The sequence below is a fragment of the Protopterus annectens genome, chromosome 4.part0 (genome assembly GCF_019279795.1).
Source record: "Protopterus annectens isolate FY-2018-M chromosome 4.part0, PAN1.0, whole genome shotgun sequence".
Lineage (NCBI taxonomy): Eukaryota > Metazoa > Chordata > Ceratodontiformes > Protopteridae > Protopterus > Protopterus annectens.
Window position 1 is genome coordinate 642,534,775 of NC_056733.1, and position 20,183 is coordinate 642,554,957.

Genomic DNA, 20,183 nt, shown 5'->3' on the forward strand with positions numbered 1-20,183 from the left:
ATTGAGGTCCCATGTAGGTATTGGAGCTCTCCTCGGAGGTCTTATGTTTTTGGCCCCTCTGAGAAACTGTCTTAACAGTGGATGAGAAAAAATAGGTGGGTCCGTATTGTAATGAGCTGAAATGGCAGAGGCATGGATCTTAATTGATGAGAAGGATAGGCCTTTGTCCAGCATCTCAGTTAGGTATTGCAAAATCTGAGGAATATTTGGTTCAAGCGAGTCAATCCCCTGCGCTTGGTTCCAGTAAATCATCAGACCCATGATTGAGTACAATGCCCCATTTGGTATGTACCTCACCCGGCATTTGCAACAGCTGGAGAGACCACAAAAGTACCTCACCAAGAGGATCAAGGGTCTCCAACATATGTCTTATTCTGCCAGATTAAAGAAACTTCAGCTCTATTCAGTAGCATACCGCCTGCTCAGAGGTGATCTCTGCCTGACGTACAAGGCTATGTCCAGTCAGGATCTGATGGACATGCTCCACCTCAAAAAATCCAAATTCATCAGGACCACGAGAGCTAAAGACTTAAACCTTAGCACAAGTATGAATAGGACATGCTGGAGGGATAGATTCATAACCCAGAGGCTTCCCATGCTTTGGAACAAGATCCCAATTAGTGTTAGGCAGAGCCCCTCACTGACTCTCTTCAAGAGAAATCTTGATGAGTGGATGGGAGATCGTAAATTTACCTCAGGGGTCACATCTGTGTCATTTCTCTGATGAGGGAGGAATATAGGGGTACAATGACATCCTTGGATCTGGATGTGAATCCCTTCATGATGAGGTGTGCAAGGTAGAATGTTTTTCTAACCACTTTGGCAACGTGGGTGTCAAATGAGAGGTCGCTGTCGACTTGGGTCCCTAGGTCTCTGATTACCTTTTCCGTACTCAGTGGGTTGCTGTCTATGTGATAATTTGTGGGTACTTTGTTTTTCCCAAAGGGGATGACTATACATTTTTTGGCATTTAGTTTAAGGCCGTGACTCCGGCACCAGTTGTCCGTTTCTGTGAGGTCTTTTTGTAGGATGTGTGTGTCTGCTGGTGTATCGACTATGGCGCCTAGTTTACAGCCATCTGCGAACTTTGTCAGCCACAGCCCTCCCATGTTTGCTTTAACATCTGAGAAATAAATGCCGAACAAGAGGGGTCCCAGGACAGATCTCTGTGGGACACCACTTGTGACTGGCTTTGAGTCTGACATTGCTCCAGCGATTTTAACTTTATGGGTTCTGTCCTTTAGCCAGTTTGCAACCCATCTAGTGACATAAGGGTTTACTTTTAAGCTGTTGAGCTTATCTATGATGCCTGAGTGGGGTATTGTGTTGAAGGCCTTAGCCAAGTCCAGGTATGCTGTATGGACTGCTTTGCACTCATCAATGGCTCTAATGACTGTTTCGAAAAAGTTAACCAGGTTTAAAAGGCAGGATCTGCCCTTTATAAAGCCGAACTGGGTGGGGTCAAGTGTCTGTAGGTCCCCTATGTCTCTGTTTATGAGTTCCATAATGATTCTTTCCATAGCTTTGCAGACCAGGCTGGTTAAGCTTATGGGGCAGTAGTTTCCAGGGTCTGTAGAGGCACCCCCTTGTGGAGTGGGACCACTGTTGCTGTACGCCAGTGTTCAGGTACATAGCCCGAAGTAAGGCTAAGGTTAAATAGCATTTTTATGTGTGGGTTTAGCTCCTCTTGGAGTTCACGTAACACGCAACCCGGGATACCGTCAGGTCCCATTGATGCTGTGTTTTTTGCTTTGTTTAGGGCGGTTCTCACTTGGACATCTGAGATGACAGGGAGATTACATTCAGCTGGGATAAGTATTTCTTCTTTTGGGGGTGAAGGAGGGGAGAAATTTGCACTGAACCTGTCAGCCAGAATGTTGGCAATATATGTGGGTTCAGTGTATTTTTTGTTGTTGTGAACCAACTCTGAGCATATCTGAGGGTTTCCGCCCAGGTTTCTAACATAGCTGAAGAAGGCTTTGTGGTTATCTTTAGAGTCCTTAGCGATTTTTCTCTCAAAGTTGGCCTTAGATGTTTTTATGAGAGAACGTAGTTTTCTGCTAATGTTGATCAGAGATGTCTTCCCTTCATGAGATTTTGCTCTGACGTGCAGTAGCTTACTTCTTTTGTTATACAATTTGTTTATGGCTGAGGTCCACCAGACAGGACGCTTACCTTTGGTGGAGAGGGACTTGGATTTGTTTGGGATTGCATGATCCATGCATTCTTGGAGATGTCCATAGAAAGCATTTGTGAAGGATTCGGCATTGTGGGATGTGGTATCCACTGGCACAGTGGGCTTAAAGGATACCATCTCAGACTTAAGAAGAGTGAAGTCTGCTTTTGAGAAGTTTTTCACTGTGGTCTTTTGTGCTGGGGTGTAGGTGGGATATGTATATCCAGGGTGATTAGTTTGTGGTCAGATCTCACTAGTGAGGGTTATGCTTCCGGTGTGGAGCATTTTGTCCCCATGTTTGTGATGATCAGGTCTAGTATATTATCTCCCCTAGTGGGAGAGGTGACTAGTTGTTCCAGTGCATTTGAATTTATGAATTCCAGGAACCTTTGGGCTAGGGTATTAGGGCTAGAATAATGTACCCAATCTATGTTTGGGTAGTTGAAGTCTCCCAGTATGATGGTATTTTGTGATACATTCATATCCTCCAATGTCTTCAGGAAGGCTGAGTGGGATTCTTGAGATTGGGGGGTGGTCTGCAACATGCTACCAGTTGTATAGCAGTTTTGCCTATGGTTAGTTGCACCTGTATGGTCTCTGATGCTTCATGTGTTGCTACTAACCTGGAGGTGTGGGTGTCCTTGATGAATATGGACACTCCCCCTCCCTTGTGGTTCGGCCCGGGTTTTGGGGCCGAAAAGCATGATACGAGGTATAGCCTGGTAGCGCTGGGGTGCTCTCAGGAGCCTTGAACCAGGTTTCAGTTACTGCACAGACGTCGATGTTCTCCATGCTGAGGAGTGCATCAAGTGCCTGCATCTTGAGATTTAGACTTCTGGCATTGAGCAGCATTACCCTTAGTTTTTTTCCATTTTTGTTTTCTAAGGAGGTGGGTTTGTCTTTTGAGCCTTGCCTAAAAAGGCACTATGGGGGTGGCAAGAGCCTTAGCCAATATCCTGAAGCCCAGTGGTGACAGGTGTAAGCCATCCCTTGCGAAGCAGCGTGGCTTGTTCTACATGTCATCCCAGGCAGACAGACATCGGATCCCCTTAGAATGACACCAGTACTTGAGCCAATTGTTAAAGCTGATCATCTTGTCTTTGTATTGTGGTATCATTCTTGGTGAGGGCAAGATGCTGCTCAGGGTCAGGGTCATACCAGCCTGGGCTACATAATCGGGGAGCTCCTCTATGTCTCTTTTCATGTAGTCCAGGGAGGTACGTCTCAGGTCATTCACACCAGCATGGACAATGACGGAGTCATATTTGTACTTGCTTTGGAGTGACTTGAGTGCGTGTGTTATGTGGCGGATCCTAGCTCACGACAGACAGCTCACAGTCACCTTCTCCTTGTTCAGCCTGGTCAGCGGGACATCAGTGTGTCTGACTATAGAGTCACCTATTACTAGTGTATCAGGCAAGGTGTTTGGCCTTAAGGGCTGTGATTGGTTGACACACTGATTTATTGAAGTATGTGTTGCATGTGTTTTGTTTTGAGGTGGTGGATTTTTGGATGTCTGCTTTGGGAGCCTCTGTTGTTTTGGTACATTTTTTATTAGAACCTCCGAGTATGTCTTTGTGTTTTTATGTGTTTGGTTTGCAGTTGTGGTAGGTCTATGTGGGACTGGGATTGTTGTGTGTGTGGTTGCCATCTCCTCCTGTCTGGTCATGCCAACCCTGAGTTGAGAGAGTTCAGCCTCCAGTATGGCTATATAGTTGCATCTCTCACATGTATTTGTGTTTGTTGGGAGGAGGAGAGGGTTGTCTGTGTACATGAGACAATTGTAGCATTGTCTCAAGATACCCAGATTGACCAGCTGAACTGCAGACGACGCCAGTAATCTACCACTCGACATGCTAGAACAGTATAAGGGAGTGCTGTACCTTTAGGGGAAGTGGATATTCACAGGGGTGGTAAGTAGATGTAGTGCTTTACTTTGTACGAGAGTGCTTACTTAGTAGAGAAGTATTGAAAACAAGTGCTAGGCTTATAATATAGTGAGTAGTCTGGTTATACTAAGAGTAGAGCTTCCTTAAGGGAAAATTTGAAGAGCAGACTTTGCGGAGCCAGAAAAAGTTTAACCTATGCAACTTGTAACAGCGGCCCTGCACGAGGCCTCCAGTGAATCATAGCCACATTGCAAAGTATGTTTTCCCACTTGTTCAGCTGCATGCAATAAATCCTGCAAATCTTTGTTCTCAGTACATTCTGAATTTGTCAACATTTTTTGTTTTAACAAAGACATTAAGTATTGCTGATATTTGAGCATATGAAACTGACAATTTAAAGCCCTTACAGCCAAAGTAGCAGAAGTGTAAACTTTTTTCCCCCATCTGTCCAATGCCCTAGAATCTCAGTCTGAGGTGACAGGGTTTTTGGCAGAAGCAGCCTTGACCCCTTTGGGACCCTGTGAGATAGTTTCTGGGTCAACAGCAGGGTTTTTGTAAAGAAATTTATGGGTGTCTGGGACCCTGTAGTACCTGTCTGGCTTAACAGGGGCAAAAGGTTAAGAGTCTGGAGACAGGCCGGACTCTGAGAAAACATCATTTACTATGTCTAGAACAGGGGGAATTGCAAGGGGTCTGTGCTGAGGAAGTAAAAGAAAGTCTCTAAGTCTTTTCTTAGATTCGGAATAATCCTGGCTCTCCCAATGGAAATGCTCTCTCATGGTATGCAGGGTTTCCCCAAATGAATAGTCCTCAGGAGGAGAAGCTGAAGGAATAGAATCTTCAGCATCAGAATCCTCATACAGAGGAACAGAATATCCCTGATCAGAAGAGGAATCAGAGGAAATGGAAACCTGATCAGAGGAATCATATTCAGTGTCTTGCCTAGGCCTCTTATCAGGAGGGGGATGGGAACCCCTGATCAAAGTAATTAGGTCTTCGGCCATTTTGAGCATCTGTTTCTTAGGCATAGAAGCCTGTCCTGGAGAATGCTGTACTGGTTTTCTTGTCTTTAAAACTGTTTTAGACTTTGTCTTGGATGCTGAAGTAGGCTTTATATAAAGTTGTGTAGGTCTGAAGACACCCTCAGAAGCTGATGCCTGCTCAGCGGCTCCGGACCCATCTGAGGGATTAATTTCCGAAGGGCCAATACCTTGAGTATCCAGAGGCCTAGCTGTTTCCACGTGGGAGTCGGAGGCAGCCTGTGGCTCTGAGGTAGCGGAAGTCGGGCTGCCAAAGCGCCTCACTGAGCACCGGCGAACCAGCGACTGGCCTAGAAGAGGCTTCGTCGTCAGTTTTGGACCTCGGATGCTTGTCCTTGTCTTTATCCTTGCGTTTTTTTATGAATTCCGGTCGTCGGTTGTTCCGAAGGCATTATGTAGTTAAACCTTCTGCCAAAATAATGAAAAGCAAAGTCGTACCGACGCTTAATAGTGCGTTGGTTAAATCTAGCACAAAACCGACAACTAGCAACGTCGTGGTCAGGGCCTAGGCAAGGAATAAAGTAAGAGTGGAAATCCTTATGAGGTATTTGCTTCCCACAAGAAATACAGTTGTTAACTTTTTCTGAAATCGGTCTGGAGCAAGAAAAAAGTTTCCCCAATGGGGTACTTAGCTTTATTGAAGACTTCGGATCCGAAATTCGATTTTGAAAATCTCAGGAGTCGGGCGACCGGCACTTGCAAACTGCTTTTGCTTCGGGCACCATGTGGCAAGAAAGACTGAAGAAAATGGCGTCAGCTGCATCTTTTATACCCCTGGCGCACTGACGTCAGGGAAGAGGCGACAGCAACCGACGCCGGACCAGAACTTTGGAATTCAGGCCGACTGCGGGTAGCCTGCCAGCAGGATAACCCAAGTGTAATGACTGCAACAGTGAAACATGATGAACATCTGCTACCATATGAGTTACCAAGTAGATCACTATGATGGTATGGAAAAATTCTTGTGTGCAGAGAAATAAGCTACGCTATTCCATGGTGTGCTTTTTTAAAAATACCCAGTTGGTAAGTGAAGGACAAAAAGAAAGGCTGCATGCATCTGCAGAGAAGACTTGGTTTGGGTTAGTGGTCTGGGTATCTGGGGGCCAGCCAATGAGGAGGAAATCATGGGCTCGGTCTGCTTGTCCATTCTATAGAATGGATGTGAGGGAACCCAAACAACTTCCTCAGTCACTATTGGCTGACACTGAAGGATTCTTTCACTGAGTGGCACGTACTGTCATGGAAAGCATAAATCATGCACAACAGGATAGCCAGGCTTATTTCAATTTTACGCTGATCTATTTAAGAGATTTAGTAGTGCTGAAAAGGTTTACTAACTAGAAAGCATAAACTGGCTGGATAGGTGATTCAACTGGGGGATATACATTCTGGACGTTAGTCACTTTGTTGTACAACTTGGCATACAGTTCTAATACTCCTGACCCCACTTTTCACAGGTGAAAGAGAATACAAGAAATACTCAGCAAAAATAAGAATTACATTCTCCAGACTATCAGCCACCCCCCTCAGTCCTGACTCTTTCCCTTGAGAAAAAAAAAATGTGTGTGTGTGTGTGTGTGTGTGTGTGTGTGTGTGTGTGTGTGCGTGTGTGTGTGTGTGTGTGTGTGTGTGTGTGTGTGTGTGTGTGTGTGTGTCTTTATTCAGTCTGCAAACGCTCTGATCTTTGTGTTCTTTCTGTTCATGTCCATAGCTATGTTTGGCCATATCCCTTTGGTTTCCATCTCAGAATATCCTCTGTCCTGCAGTCTCACCAGTCCCCAGTTTCCTCCAGCTTTTTTAAGTATTATTCTACTGTAGTCCTTATCTACTCTAGCATAGTTTCTCACATCTTTCCATTTGCAATTTTTTGAGTCACACTGCTATATCATCACTCCCTGCTAGTGGTTCTACGTGCACATCTACTCCTTCAGCCTTGCTTAACCCCGCTACTAGTAGCCTGCACTTTTTGTAACCTCTTTAACATACTGCACAAACTATATCTGTTTTATTGCCTCCACCACTGAGCTCATTAGACCTCAGTGTCTTTCAATTCATCCCACATAAATGTTGATTCTCTGCTGCCTACTTTTTCACTTTCACCATAATTACCTATCTGTAACCCCTCACTACCCCTTATCTTTGCATACAAATGTCTGCATCCACTGTCAACCTACAAGATTTCAAATTTGCCTGTTAAGTTTTGATCTTAACTATCTGTTTCTGACCCTTCTTTCTGAGACTAACTTACTCAGACTGAGCTGTGCACTCCTGTTATTTCCCTAATGTATAGCAAGACGTTGTCCCGTTCGATTCTCAGCTAGAGCGTCTTCTGTGTGGAGACATACGTGAATGGGGCGTGCCTTCGTTGAAGGTTGTGTGTCAGGGCTGGTAACCCGGTATGTAAAAATCCACTACCAATCATTAGCAGACCGGAGTTCCACTGTGGCGACCCCTAACCGGGAAAAGCCGAAAGAGACAAACAAATACTGCCAGCAATTACTGTCCTCTTTTTCTCTTCCTGTCACATCTATAAACCCTCTATTCTGGGATCTCTAGGGTCAATATATATCTGCCACATCTCAGTACTGCCATCAGGTCAGCCCTGATTCCCCCAGTAACACAGTTTTCTGCTGATTCCTCTTCTTTTCCCAATGTTTCGGATGAATGTCTTTTGCACATCCTTTACCGTTACGGCAGCCATTTTTGTCTGTCCTTCTTGGCCTGTTACACGAGTCATGTTCTTTTTCATGACATCCTCAGATAACTTTGTGTCATTCTTCTTCCCCCAAGTATTTTCATGCCTTCACATTTTCAGTGATCTGCTCACTTACTGTCTTAGTTTATGAAGGTCTAAGTATATGCCCCACAGCCCGTTTCTTATGATGCTGAGTTACATTCCCATATTTATTCCTTCCTTAATGCACCACCACAGAGTGTCCATGCTGTCATTTCCTAGTAGCATTGCACCTTATTTATGTTTCTTTGTAAAACTAAGTCCATCTTCCTGTAAGCTTAAAAATCTTCTGGTACATTAATCCAGGGAGAGTATATCAACCCAGAGCATGATCGGCATTAACCAAAGGCTCTTCTGTGGCATTTGGCTCAACTACCCATAGTGGTATGCATTGTTTACAACTACATCATCAGCAGACCACTTATTGACAGGAGGGGCTCACCATCTGATTAAGTCCCACTGATTGCTGACGGACTACCTGATTTAAAATCATTCAGTAAACAGACCAGTGGATATATGGGTATAAAGTCACCGTGTCACATTTTCAACTGATAAATGTAAGAATGAAGAAGAGGAAGTACAACTTACTAGTGGGAAAATATGTATACTTCTAAAGGTACACTGCCATGTTTTCTAAGTTTTCATGAGAAACACTTAATTGACAGTGATTTAAATACTGATTTTTTGAGTGTGTTTCTGTTGCATCATCTCAGAACAGCTTTCAATGGTTACTTCTGTTTTCAGTGTTTTGAAGAATCCTTCCTAATCCTTGTGTACAACCTCTGGTAAGGGAGAACTGTAATGCCTACAAAAGTAGCCATCCATTTCCCCTTCTCTTCAGTATCATCATATCATCTGTCTCACAGTAAACCACGTAAAGTATATTTACATTTGCATCATTTTGTCACTCTCTGATTTTTAAACTTGTCTTGCAGTGTGGTGGTATCCCAAAATGATACTGAAAGTGGGAGGAATTATGCTATTAGGTATGTAAATGCTAATTAGTTGTCCTGAATTTTAACCAAATGTACCTACTTTTCAAAAGCTATTGTCCAGATTTTTGATATCTGCAGGTTGAAAGGTATGACCTCCCCCCAACTCCACCCTTCTTATGCTGCTGTAAATTGCAAAATATTTTCTTTTTCTTTCCAGTCTTCCATATATGTGCCCCCCCCCCTTGCATGCCTACACTGAGATTCACAGTATAAACTGGAACTAAGGAATTCCTGGTAGCTTGCTAAACCAGTAATGCATCAATTAGAAAACATCTCATACTATAACAAAGGTATGAATGCATTTTTTTATTTTATTTTCAGTTTGTTCACTAAGGTACAGCTCTGATCTCAAAGGACCAATTTCAATCTCATCTTGGAGAACACCATAATAGTAATACACACTAACCTGGATAGGACAATAAGGCAAGATTTAATATTTAACAGCTTTACTAAATTATCACTTAAAACAGAGACACACATAAATTAACAGAAAATAAAAACAAACCACATTATTTTTTACATTTACATACATTACACGTTACATATTTTTTCTTTCTTTGTAACAACTGACATTCAGTCCAACATTATATAAATTCTTCAGTTCCTGACCCCCCTTAAACTGCACTCCTCCTCCTCCTGAACATTATTCTGCATGTGCTGTTCCCAACAATTCCATTTATTTCTATGTAATTTGCTCCTTCCCTTTTCTAAAGATTACTCTTCCAGTTTTTTACCTATTTTACAATATTCAATACTTCAAATATACTTGGTTTCAATTTTTATTTCCATTTTCTAGTAACTGATTTTAAGGCAGCCCACAGAATTAAACTTAATAAGGCCTCACTATGTCTAGGCAATTCAGATCTTGGGTCCCAACACAAAAGAATAATTTCATTAGTTACATACATCTGCTCCCCCAATTTTCTGACAGAGTATATTGTAGGGATTTTTTTTAAATCTGCGAACACATTACACACCTCAAAAACATGTTCTCAGTTTCTTCTTTCTTCCTCCATCACACCTCCAGCATTTGCCATTTACCTGAGGAAAATTCTTTGAAATCTGCTGGAGTATAAATATATCTATGCAAAACTTCCAAGCAAAAATCCTAAACTTTCTGGACTTTGCTGTATATTTGGGAGGCATATCACATATATGTTTTCGCATTGTTCTCCTGTAAATTGTTTTTTCCAGTCTCTTTTCCAAATCTTTCCTAACCTCCTCTGACTGATTCTTATAGCTACTGTGCAATATTTTATATGACCTACTAATTATACTTTTTTTAAGAGCAGCTTCGATTCTAGATTTGATTAAAAACTCTACCAGAGCACGTCCTTCACTTAGGACTTCCCTACACCTTTGACTTTGTCTGCACTCTCATATCAATTCCTGGAAAGGAAGACAATCTCTAACCTGATATAAAAACTTCTTCTTGGCCTCAACACTGCTTTACCTTTCTCTCTCTGTCTAGTTATATACTCTCAATACATTGGGTCCTTTGACAGTTTCATCCAGTAAATTCAGGCCTGCGCTTGCTTACATTCTGTACCCCTACTTGCAGTCATCCCTATTGGCAAAATCTCCTTTCTCCATTCCCCTGTTGGCTTAGTTCTTAGAATACTTTCTGCAACTTTATGAATACAATATTCTGTACAGTTGTTATTATTTCCCTTAGGGATCTGTAACCAAAATCCCACATTCTCCTTATTTCTAGAACACCCCCACCCTGACTTTATCATCATCCCTTTCCACTTTGAATTATGACCTTCTGCTTCTTACCTTTCAACTGCCCAGATTTTCAAAGAATGTCCAGATTTTTGCTTTATATTTTTGGTCCTAAACCTTATTACATTCTGTGGTTGCTGTCAAATCCTTAAGGACTGAAGTGGCTACAAATGATATGCAGTTGAGATTCAGGCTTCATAACCTTGTGTGCTAACACAAAACTTATTATTCTACTAGCTTCTAAGTTTATAAGAACAATATTTTAAATTTGTCCCAGATTTTTGGTGTTTGTTCCACCATACTTTTTTAGTTTTGTCCAGATTACTTGTGGTTACAGTGTTAAGGGGCATGTAATCTGCTTGTGTTATGTATATTAGCCTTAAATGCACAATCCTAAAATATCTCTTCAAATCAGGTAATCCTAAACCACCTTGCTCTAAGAACTTATACCACTTAACTCTTGCCCTATTCCCCTCCCAGATAAACTCTTTCAACTTTTTTTATTAATTATTGAATACAACATCTCTGGTTGACAAAAATATGTCTGATCTGTACACAAAGCTGCAGAGATTAAAAACATTTTCACTGCTTGTATTTTACTATCCATATCCATACACAAGAGCTTCCAGTTTTTCATTTTTTTTTGTATTATCCTTTGTTTAGTCTCTTCCCACATATCCTTAGCTGCCATAACTGAAGCCTTTTGATCCATGCTCATAGATACTTCATCTCATCATGCCCTCATAAATATGAATATTGATGAACCAATTCATGTGATGATACATAATTTATGGCTACACCCTTTGTTTTATCTTCATTAATTTTATACCCCGAAAACACATGAAACTGTCTTAAAATGTTCTACAACACAGAGATATCTGAGATATTTCATAAATACTAGGACTGTATTCTCGCAGCTAGGCCACTGAGCTATACTATACTTTTATCACATTCTTTCTCTTCCTTACCTACTATACTTCCCACCCCCACCCCCCATTCTTCTCATACCCGGCTTTCTTTCACTCTCTTTGCCTCCCTTAAACTTTCCTCCCACCCCTCTACTCCTACACTTTTTCTTAATACTCCATTTTTTTCTCTCTCTCTACCAACCTGGTTTAGCTGTTAAAGAACTTTAATAGCTTTTTCTCTGATGCGCCAATCTGTAATTCTTCATCTATACTACAGACTTCCACCTCTTCTACTTTTTAGCAATGTTTTTTATTAATTTTATACTTTGCTAATTTTTCTACTATCGTGTGAACAATATGTAGCTATGTACTAACTTTCATTTCATTTAATTCATGGCATGAATACATGATGTAGTTACATATACATATTCGGGTCTATATTACCAGAGCGAAACTCCTTTTGAGCGAATACCAAAACACCGATACATATTGCGTGAACCGCAAGAATACCGAACGCACTAAACCACGAAATTTTAAATCTCAAACTGTCATAGCCAGCCAACCCCACCACCCGCTACATACTACCTACCCAAACAAAATAAATAAACCACATACATACACTAACCAAACCCTACTTCTAACCCTAAAGTAAAGCACCAAAACCCTACTTCTAACCCTACACTAAACCCCACATATACAACTATCTATGCACTATCCTTAACACCTCCCTAACCCTAAGGTCCATAACTACCGCACACCTCCCCTACAAAAATACACACAAACAAAACAAATAATCCACATACATACATTTAACAAAACCCTACTTCTAACCCTACACTAAATCTTACATACATTAACTATCTATGCACTTACCTTAACCCGCACCCTAACCCTAAGGTCCGTAACTATTGCACACTTACCTTATGGAGCTATATCACAGACGGGCCAACCATGGTAATTCGACATTTCCAAATTCGGTTGGATGTTCGCTGTAATGTCGGTTCGCGCAATACGTGTCGATGTTTACAGATTCGCTTAAATGGACTTTCGCTCTCGTAATAGGGAACCACATACTTACTTTACTTCTAATGTAAACATTTGCCTCTGCTATTGCTATAATGTTACTGTTTAATTGTTATTGTTTTAATTTTTATTGTTGGAGCTTTTCTCCTTGGGTCTCTACTGAAAAACGGCCACCAGCCCAGTGACTAACCGGGTTAACAAAGGACAAATAAATGAACAAACAAATAAATAAATATCCATTTCTAGATTTATCAAGTACAAAATAATATAATCTACAAATAAAGCAAATTTTCTTGATTACCATGCCAATTACATACTTGAATTTCCTGCCCCTTATTTTCTTTGCTAACATCTCCAAATACAAAGCAAATAAAGGTGAAAGAGGACACCCCTGTCTGGTTCCTCTGTTCAAACACAATGTATCAGACAGGAACCTTCCCATTTTAATTCCTGCCTCTGATCCTTTATGCATATCTCCCTAATTAACCTTATTATTGTTATCATTACTCCAGCTAGCTCTGTCAAATGCTTTCTCAGCATAAAGACCCATCAACAACAGTGCTATTTTCTTACATTCTGCTTCTCTCTGGATCACCATTGTTCTATTAATGTTGATAAATGTGTACCTCCCCCCTCCACAAAGCCACACTGATCCATATCTATTAATTTTGGCAACACCTTTGCCCTTCTATTAGCTAGAATAGACATAAACACTTTATAATCATAGTTTAAAATGAAATGGGTCTACATGAAGCTGGGTTTGATGGGTCTTTACCATTTTTGGTTAATACAGCCACCACAGCTTTCTTCCAAGATAATAATACTTCCCCTCCTTTTAAAATACTGTTAAAACTTCCAGATCTTTATCACTTTCTTCCTCCTAACATCCAAACTTCCACAGAAATACAATCTGTTCCCTATGACTTCCCTGCAGATTGATTACACATCACCAGTTTTATCTCATCCCCTCCTACCTTAATTATTAGTTGTTGAGCCTCATCTTTCTTAATCTTGGCATAGTTACATCTTCCAAAAATAGTTCCATTTGTGCTCTTTCTTTGTTCCTGAATTCTTCTGCTCTATAGAAATTTTCATGAAATGTCCGCATTATTTCTAATACCTCTACAGGATCTCTGGTTATTTTTCTTATCACAGGTCCCCTAAGTTTGGCAACAACCCTTTCCACTTTCTGTTGCCTATGCCTTTGTGCTAAAAGTCTTTGTGCTCTTCCATTGTTATCAAAAATAGCTTCGTAACAACAATCTTTCTAAACTCAGGCATACTATCCAAATATTCTCTTATTTTGTCTTTAGAACTCTACAGTTGGTCCTCTTCTTGTTCTGTGAGATTCCCCTTATTCTGAAATACTTTAACCTTTGTCAGTCCCTCTAAATAATTCCTATTAATTTTTAATGATAGCTTTTTCTCTTTTATGTCTACTCTATTTTTAAACTCCATTTTCATGTTATCCCATTCACTAGCTATCCCGTCTGAAAAAATGTATATGTTCCCTAATAATCCTCAAATGCTTTCCACTACCCATTCCTTAAATAAGTCTCTTTTTAACAGGTAGGTGGAAAGTACCAGTGTCTCATTTTTAGTTCATTACCCTGCATTTTTATCTAAATTTTTATTGGTGCATGACCTGAAATAGTTATTGGATATCTCTCAAAGCTTTCAATTAAATGCACATGTGCATGTGAAATATAATTTCTATCCAGTTGTACAATAAGTAAAGTTAGTACAAGCAGAGCATATGAGAGTAAGCAATTTTAGAATATCTCAGTAACAAATAAAAATGATGTTTTGCAACAGATTACAATGTATTCAGACTACCATTACGAACATATTTACATATGTGCAACAGAACAGGAAAAAGAGAAAGAAAAATAAATAAATAAAATGGGGGAACGGAATGAAGGAGGGATGAGGAAGGTAAAGAAGATGGTTCAAGAGATTTAGTAAAAGTTTACAGGCAGATAAGAATTATATGATAAGAGTTACTTGCTGACAAAGGTGGATCGGGTGATATGGATCCTGTTTGCAAGCATTTACATTTTGTTTGGGTGAACAGGTAGGATTTCAACACAGTTCAGAAAGTTGGATAAGAGGTCATCTCTCTGAGATACGATGGAAGAGATTCCCACAGTTTTGGGCCTACATCATAGCAATTATGTACAGTACAATTAAGTTTAGAATATGATATTTTGCGCAGCGGTCCATTATAGTCTTGGCTTCTGAGACTGTAGCAGGGTGTTTCTGGGTATAGCTTGTCAGCTAATAGAAATAAATTAAACCACAGCCAGAAAATGATGACAAAACTTTTAATTCAGCACATCCCAGTAAGTGCTTTCATCCACTAAGGACTTCTTCAGACTGTATAATGTGTTACAAAAAATACAATCATTAAATACACATGATCTATGATGTCACATGACAAAATATTTTCCTTTTAAGGAAAGAAATGAACTCCTTCCTGTCATTCAAACCAGGTGGATGGCAAGCATTCAATTTTACTTGCCACTCATACTCCTTCCAACTCAATTCTTCTTCTGCAGCAATTTTTTTATCTGCTTCCAAAACTTCATCCAAAACACAAAACTTAAACTTTACTTTGCACTTGTTATTGTTTGGTTTAATTTATTTTCATTAGTTGTTCCGGATTTTTTTGTTTTTTGTCAGCTAATAGGCTAAAGGAATCTGAGTGCAAGCAATTAAAAAGTGAAAGGCCAATAAGATGTCTGCCTGAGACTGACTGGAAGCCATTTGGCCATTTTTTCTGGGGAAGAGAATGATAAATAAGTACATTTTGTTGGAAAGAGTATAAATTGTTTTTCATTCACTTTTGATACACTGGCAACAAGTGGTAGGCCGGCTAATCTCATAGCATAGGATAGAAAGTGGAATAATTGTTTGCCCATTAATAGCAGGAAATTTATTTTTATTCTAGTTTTGTTTAGGTGGATTTGAAAGATGAGAGATGAGTCTAACAAAATTCCTAAATATTTACAGGAAGAGACATTTTCAATATGTGCGTTGTCTGTATATCTGACATGCAAAGAGTTTGCTGAGTCTAGGCTTTGTGCCACAGCTCAAGGATTTTGTTTTGGGATGGTTCAGAAGTAGAATTTTTGTTAGAAATCCAGGCTGAGAGGTTGCTGAAGTAGGATTTATGGTGGTGTTCAAGGGTGAGGAAGGAGTTTCTGGAGTCAAACAGCATATAACAAGATTGGTAGCTTGGGTGGAGAACAGTAATGATGCCAGGATTGATCCCTGAGAAGCAATGCAGGGATCAACTGATTAATTTGGGGAATGAGATATCGTAGTTCGCAATGATGTGTTTACTGACAAAAATACAAATGTTTATTCTGTGTTCCCAATGTAGGAAGATCCTAGACATTCCCATCAGATCTCCAAACTCCATACAGGCTTTATGTCACCCTTAAATGTAATGCCTTCTACCGTATACTGTACAAATACACATAACTACGACCACATAAGCCTGCCTATGTCTGTACATATTTGTCACGAACAATAGGCCTGGGGTGTCCAGACTTACAGGCTGCAAGACATTCATCTGCAGCAACAACTGACTGGGGACATTCGGCTGCAAATACACATGGCTGTGGCAAATTCACTGTGGGCACAGAGAAGCTTGTTACACCATGCCCACAGATGGAATAACCAAATGCATAGGAGAAGTGAATGTGTGTGACCTAACCAACTTGGATGAAAGTTCAGGTGGAGGTCTAGCACCAGTGGCTAAATGTTACACAGGATGGCATAGTGTACATTTCACTGAACTTCTTAACATTCTACAACAATTACAAATGTAATGGATGCTCATAGAACCCCTGATACGGAAAATCCATTTTGAGAGCCACTGTGTCTAAAAAACATCAAACAAAACATATACTGGAAGATAAGTGTGACTACAGCAATGTACAGGACATATTTAGTGCCGTTGTAGACTTCTACAAGCTACAGTTACATTAAGTATGCACTGTACAACAAACACAACACACTTCCCCTGACACATTAATAAAGAAATTGTCTTTTGGTCACTGCATTTTTTTCTGTCTCTGACATGACTGTTAAACACCCTCTGTGGCAAGTGCCATACTGCCTGTTGTCATTATGATTCTGGGGGCCATGAACACTGTCCCCCTCCACACTTTATCTGAGCTGCAGACACTGTGCTGGATACTTCTCTATGCCCACAGGGAATTTGCCACACCCACGTGTCTCTGCAGCAGAACTACAATTCAGCTGTGTGTCCCCAACTAGTAATCCCTGCAGTGCAGTGAAATGTCCTTAGTCCCATTAACCTGAATCTGGCCTGATTCTTGCACCATCCAGCCCGATGTACACATATGGTGTCACATAGAATGTGCAAACCTCTTTGATTCATACCACCCTTGCAATCATATCATCTTCCATTTCCAAGTAAGTTGGCTTTCGTGACCTTTGAGCCACTGCTAGTGTTTAAGAAAGGCACAGAGTAAGCATAAACATCTGTGTGCTGAGTGTGTGTGTGTGTGTGTGTGTGTGTGTGTGTGTGTGTGTGTGTACGTGCGTGCGCGCACACATACATTTTTAAAACAATTTCTGGCTAAATATTGTTGAACTTTTGCAGAAATGGAATTACAGTTATCATAGTTTAAGCATGGGGCCAAGAACAGACAGTGGAAGCTTCTGCATGTTGCTTACTTTGCTGTGGCCAGATCGACATTCACTATCAAGGATAAGAAAGCAATGTTTCTAATGTTATAAATGTCTGCATATGGAAATAAACCCTGATAAATATACAAACAGCATTTCTGTAAGGCACATGTACACAAACACACATAAATGGACACACACACACACACACACACACACACACAGCCACACACTTACATACTACTTCACAAATACACAAAAACTCGCCCATCTATAAACACAGTACTTACCAAGATACATCAGTGTACAAGCATGTATGTATCTGTATAAACTTCACAGTCAAACAGAAGAAAGAATGAAAGCTTAATAATAACATGAAACAGTTACAACCTTCTATTTATTCAAGCAATGACATTATAAACTGCAAGTCTCTACAGTATTTAACTTGCATGCAATGCATGGGAATAAAAATGTCTAGAAAACAAACAAGGCAAAAGTTTTACCTGCAGTGTCATACAAGTTCAGCATGACTTGCTTATTTCCAACTGTGATGTTAACACTGTACTTCTCAAACACTGACGGTGCATACTCCTGCCAAAAGGAAGAAAACAGACTGTGAGAAGCAGCACAGATCAACTATAGTGCTTCAGCTGTTTCACAGTACACAGTTGCTGAACAAATGGCTACTTAACACAGGCATGGGATATGAAAACATAACGCAGTATCAGATATCAAGTTGCTTTCAGACACATGCATCAGACTTGGTTCTGTAACACTGTCATTATTAGACTGCATGTAAAAATTACTAAGCTTGGATTAGGGCAAGGTGAGAATCAGTTCTTCTCCACCAAGAAGTTCACCTTAGACTTGCTGCCTAGAGGCACTGCTTCCTGCAAACTCTTCCCACAGTCAGGGGACATTTAGATTACACCACAAGAGTTCATCAGGTTCAGGCCCTTGGCAGTGAGACAGTGGGAGGGTGGCCTAATGGTTAAGGTGTTTGCCTTACAAACACAAGGTCCAGGGTTTGAGTCTCACAAGGGACAACTGGCTAGGCTTAAAATGGCTTACAAGGGCAGTTAGCTTAGTACCAATCTATGAACCTATGAACCTATTTCCCCTGTGGTACATTTGGTTGGGGACACATGACTAAAGCGACATTCAGCTCCAGAGAACTATGGCTGTTGCTGTTGTGGGCAAAGAGAAGAATGTGGTGCCATGTCCACAACTTCAATAACCAAATGCACTGGGAGAAAATAACGTCCATAGCCCCCAAGGCAACATGAGACAGCAGGCAGTATGGCAGGCATCAGAAGCAGTCTGGTCACTGGGCATGTCAGTGACAGTAACTATGCAGTGCACAATGGACAGTGACTTTATAATTGGTGTGTGTTGACCACTATCTCCTTCACAGTATCTAGGGATAAAATGCATACAGGAGCATAAATGTGACTGCAGTAGCATGCAAAATTTCCTCCATGTTACAGCACACTTCTACATATTGTAATTACATAAGCAGGTATTGTACACTGAGCACAACACTCACTAATTTTTCTGCCCCATGAACTTGGTTATTAAAGCTATGGGCAATGCAGTACGTGTTTCTCTTTGCTCACAGGGAATTCCAAACAGCCATATTTCTCTGCAGCTGAATGCCACTTCAGCCATATGTCCCCGACCAAATGCACCACAGAGAAATGTCTGACTCCCTGGGTACTTGAACCCACCTGTAAGTATTCCTTTATCCATGAATGTGAAATGCTGTAAGATGCCTTTTTGTAATCTATCCATGCCATACTTAAGATTCTTCCCCTTTTTACAATTCTACAAGAAAAAGAGTACAAAGGATTAGTCCAGATAATCTAGGAGACTCTCTCTCTGATACCCTCCATGTGGGAGGAATAAAGAAGCCTTGTTGAAGTTTCAAGTAGTTTATTCGGTTAGGCAGATTGATGAGAATGCATATTTCTGGCTAAAATGGAAAAACAGGTATTAGAAATGCATATGTTAATTTATTTTATTTGGGGATCAAAACTGAAACTAATGAAAAGAGAGGTGATGTACAATTAAGAAGTATGAGGTTTGAATCTAAAAAAATCCTATAGTGTACTTAGCATATATACATTTTTTTCTGAGAAATTAAGGCAAAAGACAGACAGAGAAAGCTGAAGATGATGGGGAAATTGTTAAATATAGGGTATCAAGAAATATGGAAATATGAAGATATGAAAAGTGGTAAATAAGAAAATATGGAAGGAAAAGAATGTGAAAATTAATGCGATTGAAGAAAACAGAAAATGATATGACAATATTATGGAAAAATATTCTATTTTATATCCTTGGTAGGAATTAAAAGAGGTAGAAAAAATGCTATAAAGAATAGAAAGAAATGTTTTGAAAATGAAGACCTATCCAAAATGTTGATACTGTGCCGCATTTGAAACTTCTTCAAAAACTCTCCTCCATAGTTTACATTGGCTTTGTGGCTATCTATCAAATAAAGCACAAAATGTAAAATAGCAAATTGACTTCTCTTTATTCCCCATAAATGTACATTTTAACCTCTTAATTATCTCCATACAGCTACTAAATATGCGACAATAGTCCAACACTCAGATGATTCCACACTGGTCTGTTAATATTATGGTAAAACTACAAGATCTTACCTTTATCAGTCATGGTTAAATAACTCACAACTTCTACTAAATTCCAACAAAAAATCTAATAATCTTTACTACACAAAAGTCATCTTTCATCTTAACCTCCACCAACAACACCAACATCAAACAGGTAACTCAGGCAAAACTACTAGGCATTACCATAAATCACCAGCTAGAACTAGGCCTACACATATCACAAGCTGTAAAACAACATTAAAAACTTGGATCTCTAAAGCGATATCTAAAGTATAACTCACTGACACAGTCAGAAAATGCACAGCCACCAGTTTCCTAATGTCATCTCCTATATGCTGCACCCATTTTTATTAGCCTTCAAGTCACACTGTTAAACTGCAGCAATGTTACAATAA

General features: G+C 40.2%; 1 protein-coding gene across 1 annotated transcript in view; it reads right to left on the reverse strand.

Annotated features, from left to right (window-relative positions):
- The window catches only part of RHOF (ras homolog family member F, filopodia associated), a 927,206-nt gene extending 909,134 nt beyond the window's left edge, over positions 1 to 18,072 (reverse strand). The window contains exons 1-2 of the mRNA XM_044069762.1: positions 18,013 to 18,072; positions 17,656 to 17,743 (exon numbers count right to left, since the gene is read on the reverse strand). Of these exons, the coding sequence (XP_043925697.1) occupies positions 17,656 to 17,743; positions 18,013 to 18,072 (148 nt within the window). The remainder of the gene's footprint in view (positions 1 to 17,655; positions 17,744 to 18,012) is intronic.
- Positions 18,073 to 20,183: the final 2,111 nt, after the last annotated feature.